The sequence below is a fragment of the Myotis yumanensis genome, unplaced genomic scaffold, assembly GCF_028538775.1.
Source record: "Myotis yumanensis isolate MYYU_CA2020_CCGP unplaced genomic scaffold, mMyoYum1.0.hap1 SCAF_1, whole genome shotgun sequence".
NCBI lineage: Eukaryota > Metazoa > Chordata > Mammalia > Chiroptera > Vespertilionidae > Myotis > Myotis yumanensis.
Window position 1 is genome coordinate 169339196 of NW_027223752.1, and position 23628 is coordinate 169362823.

The 23628-nt window shown below is 43.9% G+C and overlaps 1 protein-coding gene across 2 annotated transcripts; it reads left to right on the forward strand.

Moving 5' to 3' along the window:
* The first annotated feature begins 1690 nt into the window (after positions 1–1690).
* Positions 1691–23526, forward strand: BDH2 (3-hydroxybutyrate dehydrogenase 2). Of its 2 annotated transcripts, none has more exons than XM_070391897.1 (10): positions 1691–1747; positions 4574–4653; positions 5540–5618; positions 8154–8250; positions 10136–10244; positions 15232–15292; positions 16481–16594; positions 19930–19988; positions 20551–20643; positions 23209–23525. In XM_070391897.1, exons 2-10 carry the CDS (start codon positions 4582–4584, stop codon positions 23260–23262), a joined length of 738 nt encoding a protein of 245 aa, XP_070247998.1. In that variant the 5' UTR covers positions 1691–1747; positions 4574–4581; the 3' UTR covers positions 23263–23525. The 2 variants fall into 2 exon arrangements, with proteins under 2 accessions (XP_070247998.1, XP_070248007.1); XM_070391906.1 differs by having other exon boundaries at positions 1709–1747; positions 4562–4653; positions 23209–23526.
* Positions 23527–23628: the final 102 nt, after the last annotated feature.

Sequence of the window (23628 nt, forward strand, 5' to 3'; positions counted from 1 at the left end):
TGAGGGTAGGTGCTATAGTTACCTTCATTTCACAGATGAGAAAGCAGGTTTGGGAGTTAAGTGACTTAACCACTGAGGAAGAGATAGGAACTTACCTTCATCTTTCTGACTCCACAATGTTCTCAACCGCTATGATTGTTATGAACACACTTAGCTCCAAGAACAAAAAACTTAAAGGAATCTAAAGAAGTTTATTTTTCTCACATGAAAACTCCAGAGGAGTTAGTCTAGGGCTCTTATCTTGAGGCTGTCTTCAAGGAACCAGGTCCCTTTTCTTACCTGGCTGTCTTTAACGTGTGCCTCTGACCTCACACCAAGTCACAAAGTGGCTGCCGTGTCCCAAGGCATCATATCTGCATTCCAGGAGAAAGTGGGGGCGGGGGGAGCAAATGTCAAAAGCCTTTCAGAGAAGCCTCCCCTTTCTAAGAGAGAAGCCCTTAGAAATTCCAGACTACATTTCATTGGCCAGCCAACTCTAGCAGGAATTGAGAGTTTGGCCTTTCAAAAGTAACAGGCATGGAAAAGTGAGGGGTGAGTGCTGAGTAAGCCAACTTCTACATCACATGCACAAATAACCCACACATCATTCTGCCCAATTACATGTCGGATAAAATTCGAGTTATTAAGCCTAGCATAGAGGGCCCACATGACCTAGTCCCCTATTGAAGATCCCCAATCCCCCTCCCTCAGTGTAGTCAGGATGGCCGCCTTCTGCCACTAAACATGTATTAGTGATTAGAATAAACTGAGCATGACAGAATAACCACAACTCTACCTTAACCACTAGACGATTTTTATTTCCCTCCCTCAAAACAATCTACTAGCACCTGGCTGGCATGGCTCAGTGGTTGAGCATCAACCTATGAATCAGGAGGTCACGGTTTGATTCCCAGTCAGGGCACATGCCCAGGTTGCGGGCTTGATCCCCAGTGTGGGGTGTGCAGGAGGCAACCGATCAATGATTCTCTTTCATCATTGATGTTTCTATTTCTCTGTCCCTCTCCCTTCCTCTGAAATCAATAAAAATGTATATTTAAAATAAAACAACCTACTAGGTTGAAGGCCAGGAAAGAAGGCTCCAGCATCTTTAATGGCCTCAGTTACTTCTATTTTGTTGCTGCTATCTTCCACAGGCAATTTCTGGCTCAATATTTTTGTTAATCCTCACCAAGGATATTTTTTCCATTGATTTTTAGAGAGTGAAAGGGAGGGAGAGAGGAGTGAGAGAGAGGAATATCAATGTGAGAGGGACACCTCGATTGGTTGCCTCCCAATAAGCCTTGATCCAACCGTGGATGGAACCTGTAACCCATCTGCTACTCTTGACTGGGAATCGAACCCGAGACCCTTGGGTGATTGGGCTGAGGCTCTAACCACTGCGCCACTGTCCAGGGTCTGGCTTATTCAATCTTGTGAACCCCAGAACAGCACATAGTAGGTGCAAACAAATGACAAGGACTTAGATTAAACTTAAAGTGAAGGAAATGAGTGCCACATCCTAAGTAAGCTGTACAATGCTTTCCACTTTTCACCTTCTACTTGGACTTAACAGTCCCAACCGAGCTCCACTAGGAGGCAGCACGTACACATAGACAGTATGAACGTGAGACTCCTCTTAAAAACCTAAGCGACCCGAACTACAAATCCCAGCATGCACTGTTAAGCGCCTGACTTGCTTCTGCACAAAGGTCTCAAGTTAATTGCTGGCTGAGCGATCAGGAGGACGCCATCCATTTGCTGCTCTAAAGTAAGATTTCTCAATGTATTTCAAATGAAACTTTGGAGTGGGAAAAGGGGAGGTGGAATTTTTAGATATTGCTTTTTTTTCTGCACATTATCTATTCCAGGATTAATTTTAGCAGTTAAACCAGGGTAAGGGTGGGTTTTTAGCGAGTTTGAAACTCTGATATTTTAGTAAGTTTTTCAGAATAGCCAAAGAAAAGAGGATTTTTCAGTGTCTTACGTGAACATTTTTCTTCCTGGCTCCTGATAATAGACTTCGTCAAAATGCTCTGTTTGTGTCTGTGCTCGTCGGAAATTAACATTTTGATTCCAATATTTAGAGTAAGGAAGACATCGTGTGTGGTTCTCACGTTGGATGTATTGAAAGTTGCCTCGTTTCACCATTGCAGGCCGTGTTTGCACTCATTTTCCTTAATAAATCCGTCTTCGTTTAATAGTAAGCCTTTGGATCCAAAATCTGGCCCCAGAAAGGCAGGGCGGGCACCGAGGAGCCGCTTCTCAGAGGGAGCGAAAGGGCTGCTCTGTGCCTCAGCAGTCGTTCAGCCCCTCTTCTCAGCGTGTCACGGGGGAACCTTTGGCTGCGCCTTCGCAGGGCCACGTGTCAGATGTCACTAACGCCGAGAGTGTGACCTAACAGCTTTGTAATACACCCTGCTCAGGACTGGAGGAGGGTGCAGACTGTTGGAATCTCTTACTTTCTAAAGTATATGTTGAATATAGCTCTTAACTCTTTTCATGTTTAAAGTGAAAATGTGTCGCTTGTGTAATAAGAAAAAACAACAGTGCAGACGCATCGGTTGCATCAGAGGGGGTCAGGCACCCTAAAAGCCAGCTTCGCCACCGCATCACAAATGTGAGCTTACTCAGAGAACACCTGGGAAGGTGCCAGCTGGTCCCTGAAGCCAGTTCTTCCTACGCCTCCTTCGTCTGGCCCCTTGAGGAGCGGACTCCCAGATAGTTAAAGAGGCCTGGGGTTTACTGGGGGAGGCAGCGATGAGAGAGAATACAAGGAGGAACTAGGTAAGGCTGGAGGAGCCGGCAGACCACCGCGATGGTGCCGGGCTGTGTGGGAGCTTGCAGGTGCTCTGCACGAGGGCCTGCCAGGCCAGTGGAGGAGCATCGTGTCTTCTGGAAATGCATCTGCCGCGGTGTTTGCACCACCCTCGGACACTGGCCCACGGGAAGGTGGCCTCAACACCAACTTGGCATGGGGTTCATATCGCAGGTAGCCTAGTGGTCAGTTACTGGGGTCTGGGGCCAGACGGCGCATGGGGTCTGCCGGGTGGGTGCGTTCGAGAACCAAAACAAGAAAAACATGAACCAGGGCTTCCCTGCATTCCGGCCTGGGTTTGAATTCATAGTGTGGAAACACTGGGCAAAGCACATGATCTCTTTGAAGTGAGTGCATCGGTGGCCAAGCTGGGTCTCCTCTCCCACCCCGTCTCGCTGCTACGTTCTGTTCTCCACGGTGGTCTTTCTAAAATACATGTCTGGTCATGTCAGTGCCCATGGCCCTCAGGAGCGACTAGCCCTTCATTACGTCCAGCTTGGACAAAGGCTGAAGGCTTGAAGTGGAAGTGCCCATTGAGTGCAGCCTGAAGTCAAGCAGGGCTGAAGAAAACAGAGATAAGTTCAAAAAGAAAGGAATGAGTCATGTGAGCCCTCTAGGCAAGACGAGCTAGCTACTTGTACTTGATCAGGCAGGTAAGCGAGCAGAGTGATTGCTTCAGTTGGTTGTCCATGTACGACTTCAATTGGTTCATTCAACACCCACCTCATTCACCACCGCCGCCGCCTTTTTGTTTGTTTGTTTCTGCCTGGAATGCCCACCTAGTATATGACGCCTTGGGACATAGCCAACCTGTGACTTGGGTGGGGTCAGAGGCACACATTAAAGACAGCAATAGAGTAGGAGAAGGAACCGAGCTCCTTGAAGATGGCCTCAATTAATTAGCATCTGACTCTGAACCACCTCAACCTCATCGGTGGTCATTCCTCTCACTGTAAGGTCTGCAGTGCAAGCACCGGCCAAATAGCTCATGCACATCCTATTTCCCCTGTGTCAGAATTCCTCAGGCCTCCGTTTAAACATTACTGAGTGTCTGTTAAAGTGTCACTGCTGCATGCTTAACCTTAAAAGAGGACCAGCAGCATTGTGGGTGGAACGTCCACATAGCAAGAGAGTCAGGAGGCCTGAGGTTAGAGCTGGCTCTGCCGTTGACCAGCTCCTTGACCTTGAGCAGGCCCGGTCAGTTTCCTCATCTGTAAAATGAGGGTATTGGACATGATTTGGTTTTCCAGCTCTTATGTTCAATGAGTCTCTGAGGCCAACGGAGACATCTTTCTAAGGGACAAGGAAAAACCTCAGGTGATTGATGTGCAAACCCTGACCAGAGTTTCCAGGAGAGAAAGCAAGGAGCAGCCTGTGTAGTGAGGGCACATAGGATGCCGCAGCAGCGTGTGCAGGGGCGGTGCAGAGGGTGGGCGGCAGTGAAGGGAAGGACTCCACTCCTGCTGGGTCCCATCAGAGCCCTCTTCTCCGGGTACTGAAGAGATGAAAGGTAGGTGCGAATCCAATGCCTGCCTCAGTTAACAATTCAGTGGGTTATGCTAAACGTGTTTGATATACACAGCTAATACAGAGTAATAAGCATTCAGATGATGGGCTCTTGTACGGAGGTGCTGTCTTCAAGTTCTTAAAGGTGTACATTGAACCATTCATTCTAGATGTTGCTGCTGGCACAGGGCCGGGCCCCAGTAACTGACCCAGACCCAGGTAACTGACCACTAGGCCACCAGTACATGAACTTGACTTTAGATTCCACCACAGGTTCCATTATGGGTCGACTTGATAAGAAAGTCATCATCCTGACAGCAGCTGCTCAGGGGATCGGCCGGGCAGCCGCCATCGTAAGTTACCGTCTCTTGCTGTTTGCTCACTATCTGTTGGAGTACTGAATTATGTGAATTAAGATTCCTTGCTTGGCTACTTCTACTCTACTTTTTTTTTTTTTATGTTTGTGCTTCTGTTGTTTAAAGTTACAAAAAGAAAAGTTGCTACTTCTGACCCCAGTTAGATGAGGGAATGAATACCTCATAAGTTTGCTATGTGACATTACAGATAACCTGTGATTCTGAGAAACTTACTCCTCCATCTCAGTTTCTTTGCACCCGGGCCCTACGGGAGTGCATAGCTTTCTGAAATCATGTCGTTTTGGATAAAGGACACCAGAATTCAAACTGTCAGGTCACCTCCACCTTCTCATTTATATCAAACCTCCCACACTATACCCCACTCCTGAGCTAATCATGTACTTTAAGCATAATGGCAGTGTGTGGTTTGACATTTATGAAAACAGTGGTATTCTTTGGAGAGGAAAGTGTTGAAATAACCCATTTTTCTCTTATTATTTGGAACATAATAAGAAATTGAATATAATAAGAACCTGCTCAGAAATGGAATACAGACTATCAAATCACAGAATAGTATTTTGAGAGGTGTTAATAACTGAATCCTAGTGGGGTTTTTTTTTTTTTAACACTAATTTATTTTATATTAGTTAAGGGCACAAAGTCAGATGACAAGCACAATATATGTCCAGTTGTCTTAGTTAATGATAAAAATAACAATGGGAAGGTTGAGGTGAGACTAGTTAGTTTGATATTCCACCTATTTTATAGGGAAGGGGGGAGACAAGGAAAATAAGTTAAAGGAGAAAAGGCTTAATGACTTTTCATTCATAAGAGCAACTTAAGCAAGTGCACAAAGCATTTATTTGTGTATTGTGTCTCCTAGGCTTTTGCAAGAGAAGGTGCCAAAGTCATAGCCACAGATGTCAATGAGTCCAAACTGCAGGAACTGGAAAAGTACCCAGGTGAGCAACTCCGCCGCTTGAGCCTGGGATCCAGAGTCTACAGGGATTAGAGAGCAGCAGGGCTCAGGTGCTGAAAGAGAATGCCTTAGCTGTGCAGCTCCACTGGCCTCCTTTTTGGAGCCTGACTCTCTGACAATCAAATTTATATTCTGTAAACCTACAGACAAAAATCTGCATACTTAAATATGTACACAGAATTTTAGATACAGACTTAAAATTGTTAATGTATCCAACATGTTGAAGAATTCAGTACCTAACAAGAAAATTCTATGCGAGAGTGGAACAGCTGTTAACATTTTATGACAACTCTTCACTTCTGGGCCCTCCTTTCCCAGGAGCAGTGCTGTCCCAGAGCAACCGGACGTGAGCCACAGATGTAATTTTAAGTTTTCTAGTGGCTGCATTTAAAAAATTAAAAAGAAACAGTTGAAAGTTCATTTAATAATCTATTTTATTTAACTCAATATAGCTAAAACATCATTTAACATAATCAAAAATTATTAATGAATTATTTTTATACTAGAGACCCAGTGCATGAAATTCGTGCACGAGTATGGTCCCTAGGCCTGGCCTGCGATCAGGGCCATCTTCCCCAGCTGCTGACAGCCGGCTCCGTCCCCTGCTGCCATCCACCCCCCGGTTCCCCTTTCTCCATAGAGTGATCAGTGCCTGATGGCCAGGGGAAGGGACTGAGAGGTCAGCTGTTACCACCTGCTTGCTGGCCCCGCCCCACCACGGGTCGCCCCCTATGTGTGGGGCAACCGGCAGGGCAAGGAGCCTTGGCCTGGAGCCACCTGCATCCCCCGCCACCCACCCCCAGATCCCCATTCGCCATTAGGCGATTGGAGCCTGCCGGCCGGGTAAAAAAACCAAAAGGTGGTCAGTACCCCTCATAGTGACTGGTCCAGTGGTCATTCTGATCATTCCGCCTTTAGGGTCAATTTGCATATTACCCTTTTATTATATAGGATAAAGGCCTGGTGCATGGGTGGGGGCCAGCTGGCCTGCCCTGATGGGGCCCCGGATCCAGGTTGGGGGGGTGCCCACTGGGGGCAAGGCTGGCTGGAGTTAGGGGCCGTGGGTGGTTTTCAGGCTTGCCATGCCCCCTATTGGGGTGGGGGTCCCCACAGGGGGTTGGGGCCGACCTGGTCAAGGGGCCGTGGTGGGTGAGGGTTGGCCAGCCACCCTGTCCTCAATCAGGGTGGGAGAGGCTGATCAGGGGTGGGGCCAGCCAGGGGGAGGGGCTGGGTTCACTGGTTTCAGTGGGCGTCATAGTGACCGGGTTGTCCAGTCATTACGGCATAACAGTCACTGGCTTTATATATATAGATTCTTTTTTTAATACTAAATCTTTGAAATCCACGTGTGTTGTACATTTACAGCACATTTCAGTTCAGATTAGCTGCCTTTCAAGTGCTCAATAATCACATCTAGCTAGTGGCTTCCATATGGGGGACAGCTCAGACCTAAAATCACATGTCATGATCAGAAACCCAAAGAGATTACCCAAATTATTTATGTGTGTATCAGCCCTTACTGCACCCCAACACAGAGAACTTCAGTTAGAGTTATTCTGAAAGGAATCAGAACAGAAAATTGAAAGAAATCAAAACAGAACAGGTTATGTGATCAAACACAAATTCGGTCATTGAACTATTTAACTGAATTAGACGATGTTGAAGTATCACTCCAACAGCTCAAAGTAGAGCGATTGCGCAGGAAAAGCACAAAGGGGAAAGGAGTCTTCCTGAAACTCAATTCCAGTCTTCCCTTTCTTTCTTTGTTCATGTCTTATTTCCTAGACCCAAAAGAGAATAATAAAATAACCCGTATATTGTTTTTAAAAAATAACAATAACGAGAGCTGCTTTCCTTAAGAGAACGTTTGGATTTCTCTAGTAACTACAGAACCCACACCTGCTCTTTCAAGGCCAGATCTTTTTTCTGGCCTCTCATTTCTTCTTGCAGTTTAGGCCAGAAATAAGTGATGATATCCTTGACCAACAAAGTCATTTCAATAAATAATGAAATTGACATAAAAATAAAGCTCACAAATAGAAACAACCTTTCCCACAACCCTCCCCTTCCCCCTTCCCCCTTCCCCCTGCTCCTCCCCCCCCCCCCCCCCCCCCCCCCCCCCACGATTCAGAATTTCTGTAGTAGGGACTCAACCACTGGGGGAAAGAAGGGGCTAAAATAGCCGGCATTCGGTTATTACTGCTTGCTTACTGAGAAGCATCTGATGTAGATCATTTAATACTTCACTGTAAGTCATTACTCAGCAAACACCTTTATTAAACAATTCAGAGAATGGCGAGACAGAAAGAGAGCCAGGGAAGCGTGTTATTGGGAGGTCCAGTGGGAAGGACTTGAAGATTTTTACTAATGAGATTCTTAAGACCCTACTAATGATCAACAATCCGATGAAGCCTAACTGGGCAGACACTGCAGTCTTCACACTTCCAAACAGCTGAATCTCCGAGGCTAGATGTTTTTTATGGGTATAGGGAAATGGTGTCTTCTGTTTCATTTTCAGGTATTCAAACACGGGTCCTTGATGTCACAAAGAAGAAACAAATCGATCAGTTTGCCAATGAAGTCGAGAGAGTTGATGTTCTCTTTAATGTTGCTGGGTAATTCAGAACTTTTTGATCTCACACCTCTTACAGAAAGTTTTCTATGACTTTTATTAAAAGAATTTTGATAATATGGCCAAATTATTTATCATGAGCCACAATATAGTCCTTGAAAATACGACTTGATTTTGGACAGAATTTTTTTTTAAAATATATTTTATTGATTTTTTACAGAGAGGAAGGGAGAGAGATAGAGAATCAGAAACATCAATGAGAGAGAAACATCGATCAGCCGCCTCCTGCACATCTCCTACTGGGGATGTGCCCGCAACCCAGGTACATGCCCTTGACCGGAATCGAACCTGGGACCTTCCAGTCCACAGGCCGACGCTCTATCCACTGAGCCAAACCGGTTTCGGCTGGACAGAATTTTTTATTGCAAGTAAGACAGCTGTAGGAGTTAACGTGGGTTTGGGGCCTAAAGGCAATTAAGGTCTATTCAAGACAACTGGTACTAATCAAAAGGTATTGACCTTCTTAAGGCTGGTGACAGGCTCACACCAATGGACTTGTCACTGATGTCCCACTAGGATTTATAAAATAAAATGAAAAACTGTTCTCCAGTAGAGTGTCTTTAAAATTAAGTATATTCTTAGAAGCCAAGTACTCAGTGTATTGAAATGCAGACATTCCCAATTTTTTGACATAACATTCTAGCAAGTCCTTTATACTATGCCAAGCTCAGTGGTTCTTACTGGGACAGTGAATCCCAGGAAAAGAAGTTTCATGCTGTACCTTTGTATGCAGCGCAGAAGGAATTCATGAAACTTGTTAGGGTGGTCCCTAACTTGCCAGACCACACGTGCATGATGAGACTGGAATTGGAGCAGCTGCATGTCGATGCAGTGACTGCCAACACTGTCCTCTCTCAGGTGTGACAGTAGCAATGAGTACAATTGAGGCTTACACAGAAACTGAAGCGATACATTCTGAAATTTCACTTTTCTTATGTAGAGTCATATTTGTATTGCTGGCTTGATAGAATAATCCTACAACCTCCTGATATATATTTGTGTTTCTTCCAAACCATGTTTCAGAGCCAGGCAGGGTGGGGAAGAGGGGACCTCGATCTATCCATAGTTTAATCATGTGTTACAATGTATGGAAATTAAGTTAAAGCAGCAGTTTGTGATTATTTATTTTGTGGACAACCTGCTCATCATATAAGAATATACCCAGAGCCATAAAAAACAAATCAACTAGAAAAATTAGTTTCTGAGAATTTATTAAACTTTCAGCTGAGTAAGGGGTATTGAGATAGAGCATGTGGCTCTTTTTGTCATTCTACTTAATTGGAAGTACCGTCACACCAATAATATTTTATCATTAATTACATAATTTTGGTCTAGGGGACAGTGACATCACTTAGGACCCCAGTTTTTACAACGCTTCCTGAAGGAAGTGTGACTTGCAAAAGAGTGATGTTACTTTAAGGTTTTTGGTTTGTGCCACTCTGTTTACTCCATATGTTAGACAAAGTGATAATACTTTGCTGCCTGGAGATATTTTCCTTGCAATTTTGATTTCCCTTGAGAATGTTAAATCTGTGCCACCAGGGGGCACTGTTGCCCTTGAAAGGGGAGTCAGGGCAGGTGTGCCGTTCTCATTTATGTTTTCCATGTTTCCTGTGCTGTGGTATAGAGCTTCTTATGTTTGGTGGCCCCAAACTCTCGCCTTCTTCTTTCAAAAGAAGGATATTGTTTTCAAATATTGTTGGGATACCTACTAACCTAATGTACTACGTGATAATATGTTTGATATGTTAAAAATCTTGGTTAGGGAAGGGACAATGGTAAGTCAATAAATATAGATGATAAGAAAATTGAATAGAAATATTTTTAATTGCTTGATCATTTCCCCCATTGTGTAATCACTGTTCCAGTTTTGTGCATCATGGAACCATCCTGGACTGTGAAGAGAAAGACTGGGACTTCTCAATGAATCTCAACGTCCGCAGCATGTACCTGATGATCAAGGCATTTCTTCCCAAAGTAAGACGATCCGCTAGGGGAGGCACCACTGGATAAGTAGGTCTCCTCGCGGGCATCTAGAAAGGACCCCCACAGGTGCTAAAGAGTGATAATAGCTGACATAATGACTAACCTGTATTGAACATTTATATCAAGGCACTTAATATAAACCAGCTCACCCAGTTCATCCATTCAAGGAATGTTAAGCACTTTCCACATGCCAGGCTCCATTCTAGGCGCAGAAGAGAACAAGACAAAGTCCCTCTGTAAGGGAGCTCCCATTTTTTCGAGGGCTCATGAGGCAGGCTAATATGTAATCAAATAAACATACATCATGTGGGTGGTTATAAGTGCTCTGAAGAAAGAGAAGTGAGGCCCACTTAGGTATCTGGGGAGAGGGCTCCTTGAAGAGGGACAGCAAGGAGGAATACTGGCCAGAACTGGTCTGATGAGTGGGCACCAGCTTACCACATCCACGGTGCAGAGATTAAACAGGAGGCTGGGGAACTTGCCCAAGGTCATGTAACTGGCAAGTTGTTAGAACCAGGATCAGAACCCTGGAAGCTAGTCCTCTTCTTGAATTTCAGTGTCTAGGCACATGCCTTCAAGATGGATGTACCCATTGCTTTTCTGTACTCTGAGTGTTCTCCCAACACTCCTGTTGTTAGCTAGGCCAGTGGTCGGCAAACTGCGGCCCCTTGAGTGTGGCTCTCCCACAAAATACCACGTGCGGGCGTGCACGTACAGTGCAATTGAAACTTCATGGCCACACTCAAAGGGCCAAAGAACCGCATGTGGCTCGTGAGCCGCAGTTTGCCGACCACTGAGCTAGGCCACAGAGGTACCAGAGAGGTCAGAGACATTGCATGCTAAGACAGTGATCTTCCTGTGTCTGCTACCCTTGAATTCTCCAGCCTTCACAACTCATCAACATTCTTAATTTTATTTTACAATTAGTAAGTACCTTTTGATAGAAAGCACCACACTCGGTGCTCTGGGGGAGGGAGGTGTAAATATGAATAGCACTGACTTGAATGAGCTTATAAGTCAATAGTCGCAGACAGCACAGGCTCAGACAATGGAAGGGATTGACGAGTGCAGAACCAGCCCAGTTCAGGATTGTAAACTGAACCCTCGAGAAATGCAGAAGAGCCCTTCTCTCCGCCCAGCTGGATTAGATGACGGACATACTGAATGCTGCCCAGCCCAGGCCTGGAGAGAGCTTTTCAGTGACAAGGCACGGCTGGTACTTTGCTCTGAATATTCAGTCTGATGTCAGGAAGCATCCAGATGGATTTAAAAGGAAAATTAGGACAATTAACTTAGTAACAAAGGAATTTGTTAAATCTACTTGTTGAGAGCCTAGAATGAATCTTTGGTTGGATAAGGGGGAAGCTTAGGGAACAGTGGGCAAGGCGGTCACACTGTATGGAACTCGTTTGTAAAACCAGCCAACTGTCAGGGAAGCTTTACAAATATCAGTGAAGGAAGCAGGTGTGAGTGCAGTGAAGCTGAAATTTAAACATATACATAAGTGTTAGCTGAAAATATCAAACACTAACTTGTAAGTTAATGAGTTTGTTTATGATTGAAAACATAGCGAGTTTGTATCCACAAAACATTTTAACAATAATCCACATGAGCCAATACACTCATTTGTTTAAAAAAAAAAATCCCAAGAGATATTAATGACTGGGACAGGGAATCAAGACTCAGTGCCACTTATTACATCTGACCCTGGCCCCTGGCCTCAGAAGGCCTCAGGTACTGCCTAAGCTCTGCCCCTAAGTCACCATGTGAGCTGGGAGATGACACTTGCTCCCTTTTAGGATCTATTTTTTTTTTTAAATGAGGGTAATAGGCTACCCAGTCCCTTCCAGGCCGAATTGTCTAGGACCCTCTGTGTTCATTAACCATGGTGCACGTATACCAGGTTGAAACTTTCCAGGGAGCCCAGGATTGAAGTGTAGGCAGATCTGAAATGTCAGATGGTCAAAACATAGGAACCCTTGTAGGAAATGTTTGTTCATGGGTAGATAACAGGAAATCATTCCACAACTGGAGGATCAGTCAAATGGCAGAGAACAAGTTGAAAGTGCTGTAAGGAGGTCAGTGCAGAATCCAAGGTCCACTATGGAATGGAAAAGAAAACCCATGATGGCAAGAGTTCTGGTAGGTCTTAGATGTGGGGGGGTTCCAACCACTCACTGTATCTTAGAAGAGCCCCTACCACATGGAGGTGCTTAGGAAACACTTGTTGAATGAATATGTGTATCTAGGTTGTCAATCCAGGTGGAGGTCAGGCATGGAGTCACTGAAGATCCAGAAGCCAACATCTGCCTAGTTTAGGAGCTGAGCTCTGGTCCGTGGGAACAGGAGGGCTGGGTCAGAGTAGGATGAAACTAGAGGGAATCTTTAGAGAACTTTCTAGCCCCTGCCCGAGTTTCAGGGACATCAGTCCTATGTAGCATTACTATGTACCAGGCACTTCTCTTTATAGTCATCCTTGCCAGAGAGCACGGTTGCATGGTGTGCCAGAAAGAGCATTCACACAATGACAGCAGGTACCAAGCTGGTGTTAAGAAGGCAGAGTAGAAGGAGGCAAGGACTATGGGCTCTAGAATCAGCAGAGAAACCTGGGTTGAATGGGTAGTACAGGTGATAGAGGGCGGCACCACTAAAGTTTGGCCTGAGTTATTGCATTTCAGAAGATTGGAGAATGAACTCACTTAGTAGCCCATCTTTATGTATTAAATTGGGCTATATGTATTCTATATGCATTTAAAACGGGTTCTATAAGACAATGATAGCTCTATAAAACTGGAAAATATAAATAAATAAAAATGGGTTATGCTATTTGCTAAATTTAATGAGAAAGAATAATTTTAAGGCTTGGTTTTCAGCATGATTATGCTGTACTAACCATCCAGGGGTGTTCCTGAGGACCCCATTTCATGATGGTATTCTTTATTATATAAGTTGGGGTAAATTTTTCCCCTGCCATTTTCCTTGACTTAGTTGGGTCACCTCAGCCTCTCCTGTGTCCTGCTAGTCCGTCCAGCACAATGCCTTAGGGTTGTTTTAGAATCTCCTTTTAGATACAATTAGTAGCTAAGTATCAAAATAGGAAGTAAGAACACCGTAAGAAATGTATAAGCTTGCAGCCTCACCCCTGGATCCATCCAGTCATTCACCTTCTCCGGGCCTACACCTCTTTGTCTGAAAGCTGCTGGAGAAACTCACCCCAATAGAAACTTTTAGAAACTTTTCATTGATTTTCATGATGTAGAACATACTGGTTTTTCTTCTGTTCTCTAGTTGGTTCTTCCATTTCCCCCGACAGTTATGTTAACTCTTCACCCCACTCTTGTCCACCATATCCCCTGGTTCCTTGTGGCCATTTTCCTGGCCTCTCAGCTTTCAGTGAGAAGTTAGTGCCCGGGAGGCAGAAATTCTCCCCACCTCTTGCTTCTCCCCCCAAAACATTCATGGGCACCACGCCCTTGCACATCCATGTATTATCTTGAAAACACACACATATATGTTATAATAAATGAAATTCATTTGAAAACGTTGTAACTCATAGCAGCTTATTTCATTAGATATTCCATTAGGTCTGGGGTAGAGCCCAGTAATCTCCACTTTATTTTGATTCATCAAAATGTATTGACCACCTATGGTATACTCTGTCTAGAACAGCGGTTCTCAACCTGTGGGTCGCGACCCCTTTGGGGGTCGAACGACCCTTTCACAGGGGTCGCCTAAGACCATTGGAAAACACATATATAATTACATATTGTTTACAGTAGCAAAATTACAGTTATGAAGTAGCAATGAAAATAATTTTATGGTTGGGGGTCACCACAACATGAGGAACTGTATTAAAGGGTCATGGCATTAGGAAGGTTGAGAACCACTGACCTAGAAGGACAGGACAGCCAGAGACCCTCCGCTCACTGAGTTCACTCGTTAGTGGAGGAATTCTGAGGGAGGTGATCTTCACAGCTCTAGGTGGGGAGGCAGCCCTCACTGCACGTAACCATTCACCAAGTCCTGCTCTTACTGCCTTAGCTACCTCTTACCCATTGACAGCTCTGCATCTCTGCTTTATCCCCCTTTCCTAAATCACTACCCCTGCTTCCAGGGGTCTCCTCTACAGGATACCAGAGTCATCTCCGTAACCCCCACATGTGAACATACCTCTCCTCTGCACTAAACCTTCCTTCTCACCACTGCCGTGCCTTCAGGGTAAAGTCCAAATTCCTACATTCAACCCCACATGGCCTCTGAGCCTCACTGCTCCCACACCCTGCATTGCAGCCAGACCCATCCCTGCCTCCCAGCTCCGCGATGGAGCCTTTCTGCACAGGGTTCTCTCTCCTTCAAATACCCTTCCCTTTGATTTTTCTGACTAACACTGGTTTTCAAAAATCAACCCACATATTTCTTCCTCAAGAGCCTCTTTTGGGTGTCCCGCACCTGGATTGGTCCCTTCTCACCCCCACCCCCTCTTCTCTGTGAAGGTTGCTGCTGTCCTGGGTGCTGATTCAATCAGCCGTTCCAAGCAGACTGGCAGCTGTCTGCAGGCAGGGACTGTCATTGACCTTTCCGTCTCCTAGACCTAGCACCATGCCCGACCACAGTAGGTATTCAGCAGAAACTGTGGTGAATGAAGGCGAGAGCTTTCCAACATCAGGACACACAGTAAGGATTACCGTTCTTTTCCTTCCATTCAGCTCAGTTCATTCTCGGTCTGGCTGATGCTCTTGAGCCACCGCAAGGCGGTGGGTAATCCCCCTGGGAACTGTCCCTGCCAGCCAGCGGCTGTAGCACAGGGCGTCACCTCCCAGCAGTGATTGGGTTAGACTCTTAAGAGTGCTTAACTGCACTTAGTGTTAATAGCTAATAAGATGGATCTGCAAATCCTAAGTAAATGCACATCTTCTAAAGAGGCAGTATTTTTAGCCTGCGGAGTAGCATTTTTTTAAAATTTGTTTTGTTTTGGCAGATGCTTGCTCAGAAATCTGGCAACATTATCAACATGTCCTCTGTGGCTTCCAGCATCAAAGGTAGGTCTGTCTCCTGGGGTCACGATGCACAAAGCCACTCACCTCCCTGAGCTGAGGGAAGGAACACAGCAAAACCCATAAAAGCCACACGTCACTTCAAAACTGCCTTTTAAAACTGGTCTTAAGTCCCTTCACTTCCAGGCCCTTTGCCTTAGATGTGAACCAGTCATAAAGTTAAATAAAACTTTTTTTTTGTTTTGCCCTCCTTTTATCTCTTCTAATGGAAAATCAGGAAAGGGAAGAGGAAATCAAGAGGGAGAAGGAAACATTTCTGCATTTAATTAATAAAAAAAAATGTGTTTTCTTGACCGGGTGGCTCAGTTGGTCAGAGCGTCATCCTTTGCACTGAAAGGTTGCGGGTTCGATTCCCGGACAGTGTGCTTATGGGAGGCAACCGATTGATGTTTCTCTCCCACATCAATGTTTCTCTCCCTTCCTCTCTCTAAAACATATCTTCAGGTGAGGAATTTTTTCTAAATGATGTGTTGAACACCCACTATGTGCCCCTGCACCAGAAGAATTCACAGTCCGAAAGGGGTGTCAGGCAAACTCACGTCTTCCACAGTGTGAGAGGATTATAACAGAGCTTTGTGCAAAGTGCTGCCCCATCACTAGGGAGCTAACTGCCTGTGGATATGAGGAGGGATTCGCGGGGACAGCTGATCTGGGCCCTGAATGAGGAGTCAAGTTGAAGAGCAGGATTGCAGTGCAAGCTGGAGATAAGGCCACAGTCTGGCACAGATGGGTTTGCAGGTTTAAAATGAAATAGCTGCTGCTGAGATAGCATCCTTCTCTGTGCAAGGATGCACACGTTAAACCTACACAAGAGAGGAATGCAAAGACATGCCTGGGCCTCTTGGTTTGTTTTCTTTTCTTTTCTTTTCTTTACCCTGACTCTTTTTTGGAATCTGCCTAAGGGGTCCACCAACTGATGATGAGAAACGAAGACCACTCTTTTCACTTAAGTGCAGCTTGTCGACACCTAAGCCTCAGTTGAATTGTGCCAATAATGATATTATTTTCCCACTTTCAGAAACTAGCCCTATTAAGGGGGAAAACCTGGTAATTTTTTTAAAGGGTGGGGTGAGGGAGCATGACCGTGGTTGCTGGGGACACTTACTTGTGCTCCCTTTCTAAAGGAGGCTATGTTTCTTATTCCTTCCATTGCTGAGCCCTCCCTTCCCCCAGGAGTTGTGAACAGATGTGTGTACAGCACCACCAAGGCCGCTGTGATTGGCCTCACGAAGGCCGTGGCTGCAGACTTCATCCAGCAGGGTATCAGGTGCAACTGTGTGTGTCCAGGTGAGTTTCACACTAAAGGGTCGTGAACCTGTCCTATCTGACTTCCTGACTGCCACTGTGAAAGATATCTACATAAGCTTGTTTTCTCCATATTTCATTGTTTCCTGTCATTTGGAAAAGTTCAAGAGGAAAGGGCGAGGCTTGTTAAGATAATTGGGAATGAGAGGCTAAGTCATTAGGAATAAGCCACAGAGGCAAAGGGTTTAATGTTATATATCTGCATGGGGCAACTCCAAACCACGTGGTGAGAGACAGCACTGGCCAGGGCGTGGTGTCTTGGAAGCAGACCAGGATGATCTCGTCAAGGCAAAGAGGAAAAGTAGACTTTACTGACAGGACAGCGGGAAGGAGGGGAGAAGAGCCTCCCAGAAGACAGGGAGCTGCTGGGTCATGTGAACCACCTGGGGAGGCCCATAAATGAACACCTTTCTTTAGGCTATAACAGGGGGTCAGCAAATGATGGCCTACAGACCAAATCCGGCCACCACCTGTTTTGTAAATACGGATTAATGGGAGCACATCCACACCCTGCTTATGTGTTGGCTGGGGCTGCTCCCACACTATAGGCAGAGTTGAATAGTTAAAGCACACCAAATGTTCCTCAAAGCTCAAAATATTCCCTATCTGGCTTTTTACCAGAAAGTATGTTGACTCTCCTATAAAGGAAAGGAGAAAGGCGAAATTCATTATTAGTAGAAAGAACATTCAATTTGTCCAAACAAAAGCATTCAATAACTTATTTCTTGATAAAAACATTCCCTTCTCTTAATAACCGTGGGCGTGTCGGTTAAGTAGCTATGCCCTTTCACCTGGCTCCACCCACCCCGAAATGAATGCAAGGTGCCTGAGAACAATTACTAACTTCCTCTCTGGAAAGCAATTAAATAATGCCTGTCCTGGATCAGAGTTTCTCTCAGTAGTTCACAACGGGTATTGAGGAGCTGGGGAGAAGTATAATTCACAGTTACCTGTGGGACCTTTCAAAAACCTGAAGGGCCTGCTGGAATTTGGGGAGTGAGGGGGGAAACTGTGTGTATGGTACAGACATACCTTGGAGGTATTATGGGTTCAGTTCCAGACCACCGCAATAAAGCGAGTTCCTCAATAAAGCTAGTATCGCAATAAAGCAAGTCATAATCTTTTTGCTGGCAAAAGGGTCTTGTGTTCAATTTATAAAAGGCTCAATGGGTGTGAAACACAATAAGGGGAAACACAATAAAACAAGGTATGCCTGTGATTGGAAAGCCCCACAGGAGATTCTGATGTAATCCATCAGGGTCTCCCCTCAGGTTGAAAACCACTGACTTATTAGTTAAATAGGGAAAACTACTAAATACCCTGCAAATTACAGAATTTCCATGATTGAGGTGTTCTGCTTGATTTTTCGTAGACTAGAAAAGTAAACATAGCCCTGGCCAGTGCTCAGTGGTTAGAGCATCAGCTCATGGACTAAAGGGTCACAGGTGCAATTCCTGGTCAAGAGCACATACCTAAGTTGCATGTTTGATCCCCAGCCCCAGTCAGGGTACATTTGGGAGGCAGCTAATCAATGTGTCTCTCTTGCATCTCAGTTTCTCTCTCTCTCTCATTCCCTTCCACTCTCTCTAGGAATCAATGGGAAAAGTATCCTCTGATAAGGATTTTTAAAAAAGGTAAACATAGGTAACACTAAGAAAAGGAGGATTTTGATCATTTTTAACACATACTGGTGAAACTTAGGTACAGCTATTCTTGGTGCTATTTACCCAATGGAACAAATGGCAAAATGATTTGGAAAATATGGTTGTTTTAGCAGCTGGACTTTTCAGGAGACTGGAAAATATGTTACCAAACTCTTTGGAACAAGGAACCAGCCGTGACTCACTGAGGCAGTCACAGGAGAAAACCTGACTAGGAATGGTTGTGTCTGGGGTAACACTGGTGGTTGTATAGTCACAGCACTTCAGCTGCAGACTTGTGTAGACTGTGGCGTGGGTGGTGGTCTGTGCCATGGGCACAGCAGAGTCCAGTGGCAATGAATGAAGTGGAAGGCATAGGCTTGCTCCACAGTTTTCAGGTAATAGCCATTCAGACCAGCCACGTGTAGGGTCTGACGCTCATTTGCCTCGGTGGAGGGAAGTGGCTAAAGCTGTAAGGATTTTGAAGAGAGTGTACAGTGAACGTGTTAGGGGCCTTGAGCACACTGTTGGTAGAATATTGTACTGTGAGGAGGCTGTTGATGAGGGCGGTGAGGGAAACACTATTGGAAACTGATACAAGCTATGTGGTTCAGAAAGTTTATCAACACTATTCCCCGCAGTAACGTGAGGTAGAAAACATCCCTAATGAACTGGGTAATCTAGCAAAGGCTATTTCCACCTGGAATGTTCAAAAGTGCTGCCCACTTACAGTAAAATGTGAGGATAGACTAGAGAAGCTAAAGAAAGGGCTGTTCCACAAAAAAAAAAGAACCAGGATTTGCTACTCTGAAGATTCCCAGCCTCTCCAGAGAAATGGCAAATAATGACAAAATTAAGAAATGGTTTCCAAGCAAACATCAAATCTATGGCATTCCCAGGAGCATGGTCTAAAGATGAAGCTGCAGATAGGACTGTGAAGTCATTTATGACCTTAGGAAGGTCATGTGGTCCCTGGCGTACTCTCCGTCAGAAGAAGAAAAAACAGCTCTCTCGAGAGAACTGCCAGACTATGTGAGTGAACAAAAAGTCTGGAAACATGCTCTAAGTGGGATTTAAAACTTTAGTGTCATTCATTTTTTTTAAGCAAAATAATTTCAAATTACATTTTTTATGAGAGTGCTTAAAAATAGGAATTTGAAACCAATGAAAATAAGCAAGAGAACGAGGAAAATGTAGAACCACCTAAGTTATTGGGACAATGACAGTCACAGACTTGGCACCGGGTCCCCGGAGGAACCTGACAGCAGGGATGGTTTGAGAGCTGGGAAAGCACCTCCATGATTATATCCATATCTCAGAATGGTTGTGAGGATTAACTGAGATAATACATGTAAAAGTGCTTAAAATCCATAAAGGGTCATGTTAACATCATGTGACTAAAATCTATATCTTGGGAATGCTGGGTGATTCACCCAGAGTCCCTGTCTAGTGTCACAAAGGACTATATAGTCTGTGTTTTAGAAAGTCATAGAAATGTCACTAAAGAAATTATAAGCCTACTACATAAAAGGGCTGGCAGGTAGACATGAAATTGTCATTCTAAGTCATGGAGAAGGCTTTCACTGATTGTCCTATCATATGGGAAGGGAGTTTAAGTGTCAATTTCTTTTTTCAGTTAAACTAACTAACCAAGCTGAATGTCCCTGTTTGATTTAGGAACTGTCGATACCCCATCTCTGCAAGAAAGAATACAAGCCCGACCAAATCCTGAAGAGGTATATCTACTCTCCTAAACGTGTTAAATCTTCCAGTTAGAAAATGCCCTCTTCCTTACCTAGAGTAGACAAATTCATAGAAGCCGAAAGTAGAATAGTGGTTGCCGGGGCGCTGAGGGCATGGGAATGGGGAGTTGTTTACTGGGTACGGAGTTTCAGTCCTACAAGATGAAAAGAGTTCTGGAGATGGGTTGCACAACAGTGTGAATGTCCTTAACACTACTGAACTGTGATGGTGAAGATGGCAAATATCCCACCAAGTGTATTTTACTACAACTTTAGAAAAGCTCCCTTCTTTAATATGAACTTTCTGATCTGTCACAGTGTCTATAGTGTAACAAAATAGTTTGAATAGCTAGGAAGTCACCTTAGCCCTGCTGTGTCTGCTGAGTCCACAATTAATGATATTAATATTCTCAGATATTATGCATCATACATGATTAAGCCTACAAGCCAGTGGTATGTCTGTAGATTCAGCTTGCCTTTGATTCCCAGGAGGAATTGCAGGTGAGTTCATACTTCAGCTCTGGTCACTGATGTTTGGCATGGTTTCTGGTCACAGGCACTGAGCGATTTTCTGAAGAGACAGAAGACTGGAAGGTTTGCAACTGCAGAAGAAATAGCCCTGCTGTGCGTGTATTTGGCTTCCGATGAAGTAAGCACTGCTCTTTGCAAGGGGTTCATTATCTTAATCATATTTGGCCAATATTTGCTAAAAAAAATATGTTGTCTTAGAGAGTAATGGGCATATACATGCTAAGATGCTGCGGTTACTAGATAGGGATCCGTTCTGATTTCATTTGCTCAAAGAAAGGCCACTTTGATTTGAGCTGCCGACTTTTCCTCATTCAGCTTTACATGTTACTAAATCTTGTAGTAAATGAAATAGAGGAGTGAAAAAAATCACTCAACTTTTACAGAGACAGTTGCTTTCAAAAATTGCAGTTGGGGAAACCCTGTTTAAGTGTGAGTCAAGCAAATGAGCCTCCAAAATTCTGAGCGCTTCAGGTGAAGCAGGGAGAAGATTCATCAGATTTAATTGTATGTGGCAAGCACAGAATTGGTGTTTTTAGTTTTACCGGTGCCTTTATTTAGCAGACTCCCACTGGCTCTTTTTTTCCTATGAATTCATACTTGCCATCATGTATGCAAATTCCTAATTCTGTCTCTTTCCACTTCGCACCTACTTAGGAGCCAGTTTCTTCTTTAACAGCTATTGTCTGTTTTTAAATGGCATCCTACTGCAAAAGCAGAAACTATATTTATAAGGTGTAGAGCACAAGAACATCCCTTTCTGCTTTACGGCTTTGAATGTTACATGACCAGGGCACCACAATGTATGAAAAGAGACAAGGACAGGGAAGTGCATAGGCAGGAGTGAGGAGGTGTGTTACTCATCAGTTAGTTCCTCTTTACAGGAACTCGGTGTGGCACACCAGTGGTTGGTGAATATGACCAATACAGGATCTGAAGTGTTTTGCTGACAGAGCAGTTACTACTTCTTTTTTTTTTTAATATATTTTATTGATTTTTTATAGAGAGGAAGGGAGAGAGATAGAGAGCTAGAAACATCGATGAGAGAGAAACATCGATCAGCTGCCTCCTGCACACCTCCCACTGCGGATGTGCCCGCAACCAAGGTATATGCCCTTGACCGGAATCGAACCTGGGACCCTTCAGTCCTCAGGCTGACACTCTGTCGACTGAGCCAAACTGGTCAGGCTAGTTACTACTTCTTAGAACTATTAACAACAGTTAATAGCTGGGGAACTTGCTAGACAAAATGCTAATGAAGCAAGTAAGTTGGCCTTTGTGCTGTCTCTGAATGCATGTCTTTGGAAGAGCCCATTTGACTTGGGGGTACAGCTGATTAGCTAAGTTGCCTTTGTTTATCCAGAGTTTAGGTTATTACATATTTGGAAATGTTCTGGCTTGAAATGTGCAACAAAAGGACCTTTAGCCTTTTAAAGGGGCCCAGAGGAGTACATATGTGTAACAGAGAGCTTGCCTTATAAAAATACTTGGGAAGGGGGGGTGTCATTTTTTGGTAAAGTGATTAGTATCCCTCCTAGTTTATCTACATTATATGATCAGTTTTCATAAAATAAACTTTAAAGATTTCTGTACGTGTGTCTTTTCTTCTTCGCTCTTCCCTCTTCCATTGTCTTAGGCTTTAGGAAAATTTAAAACTAAGAACACAGATTTTAATCTTTATTATCCATGTTTAAGTTAAAAGAGATTTTTTTAAACCTCTACCACAAGAAATCATTTTACCTTTTATAATTTGGAAAATGAGAAATTCTGTGGGGAAAAAATGTTATTTGTTTTAACTCCTTTAGCACTGATTTGTATCTAAAATAAGCATCAAATTTTTTCATAGTTTAATAGATTATAATAATAATTACAGTATCTTCATTCAAATTTTTCAAATATATGTAGTCTGCTTCAGTTCCTGGAATTGCCTTTATATATACTATACTAGTATATACAATATCTTTTTTAAAAATTTCTGTTTGATAATTGACATGACCACTTTATGACCGACACACCTGATTATATTCAAAATTTATCAATGGCACAAAATTCAGCTCATTTAGAATAGTTCCGAGTTTCGAAATGCAAATGTAATGTTCTAGCCTATACTTTATCTGAATTTCGGGAATGACTATATGTCACCTAACTTTGGTTTTTGTTAATCCTCACACAAGTGTATTTTTCCCATTGAATTTTAGAGAGAGTGGAAAGGAGAGAGGGAGATGGGAGAGAGAAAGAGACAGACAGACAGACATCAATGTGAGAGAGATATATTGGTTGATTGCCTCCTGCACATGCCTCTGACTGGAGCTGGGGATCTAATCCGTAACTCTTGACTGGGATTCAAACCCTTAATCTTTCGTTGCTTGGGCCAACACTCTAACCACTGAGAAACACCAGCCAGGGCTGCCACCTAACTTCTTAATTTTCTGATTGTGAAACCAAACACCTCATAGACTTGCTTAGAATGTGACATATGCTGAAACACCAGCCAGAGGCCAGACCACAAGAACACAACGATTTTAAATCATCCAAAATTTAATTCAGATTTTGTGAATTCTCTTTGTTGAGTGCTCCCTTTACTATGAGAGTAAATTGTTTAGCTATGTCAGTCATAGATGAATTGGAAAAACACCCTGTGTGAAACCTAGTTAATTGTTCTGTCTCCTTGTGCTCATCCCTGCAGTCTGCCTACGTAACAGGTAACCCTGTCATCATCGATGGAGGCTGGAGCCTGTGACTTCAGTTCTCCTCGCTGGGAGGAGGCCCTTCCTATCCACTGTGAGCCTGGTTCTGAAGAATACTCACCCGTCATGTCTTTCTTGTTAATGGCACAGGAATGAAAACAAGGCCTTCATAATGATGTCATTGTTCATGAGTCTGGTTCTTTAAATATGTTAATTGCTCTCTAATCTCTTCTACATTCATTGTAGATGACATCAAAGATAATGAACTCACTGCAAATGAATAGTTCTAAAAATAAACCTCAATTTGTAAGCATATAAAGTAAAATGTGAATATGAAGAAAAAAAGGAAGGTTGTTGTTGTTGTTTTTTAAGAAAAGATATTCATTTCTATTTTACCTCTTCTCTATTTCCCAATATTC

Excerpts from the sequence above, each read along its gene's own strand:
- BDH2 (XM_070391897.1), top strand. The coding sequence starts at position 4,582 with ATGGGTCGACTTGATAAGAAAGTCATCATCCTGACAGCAGCTGCTCAG. Across the intron at positions 10,245-15,231 it reads TCAAGGCATTTCTTCCCAAA|ATGCTTGCTCAGAAATCTGG; the intron begins GTAAGACGATCC and ends TTGTTTTGGCAG. Across the intron at positions 19,989-20,550 it reads CCCGACCAAATCCTGAAGAG|GCACTGAGCGATTTTCTGAA; the intron begins GTATATCTACTC and ends TTCTGGTCACAG.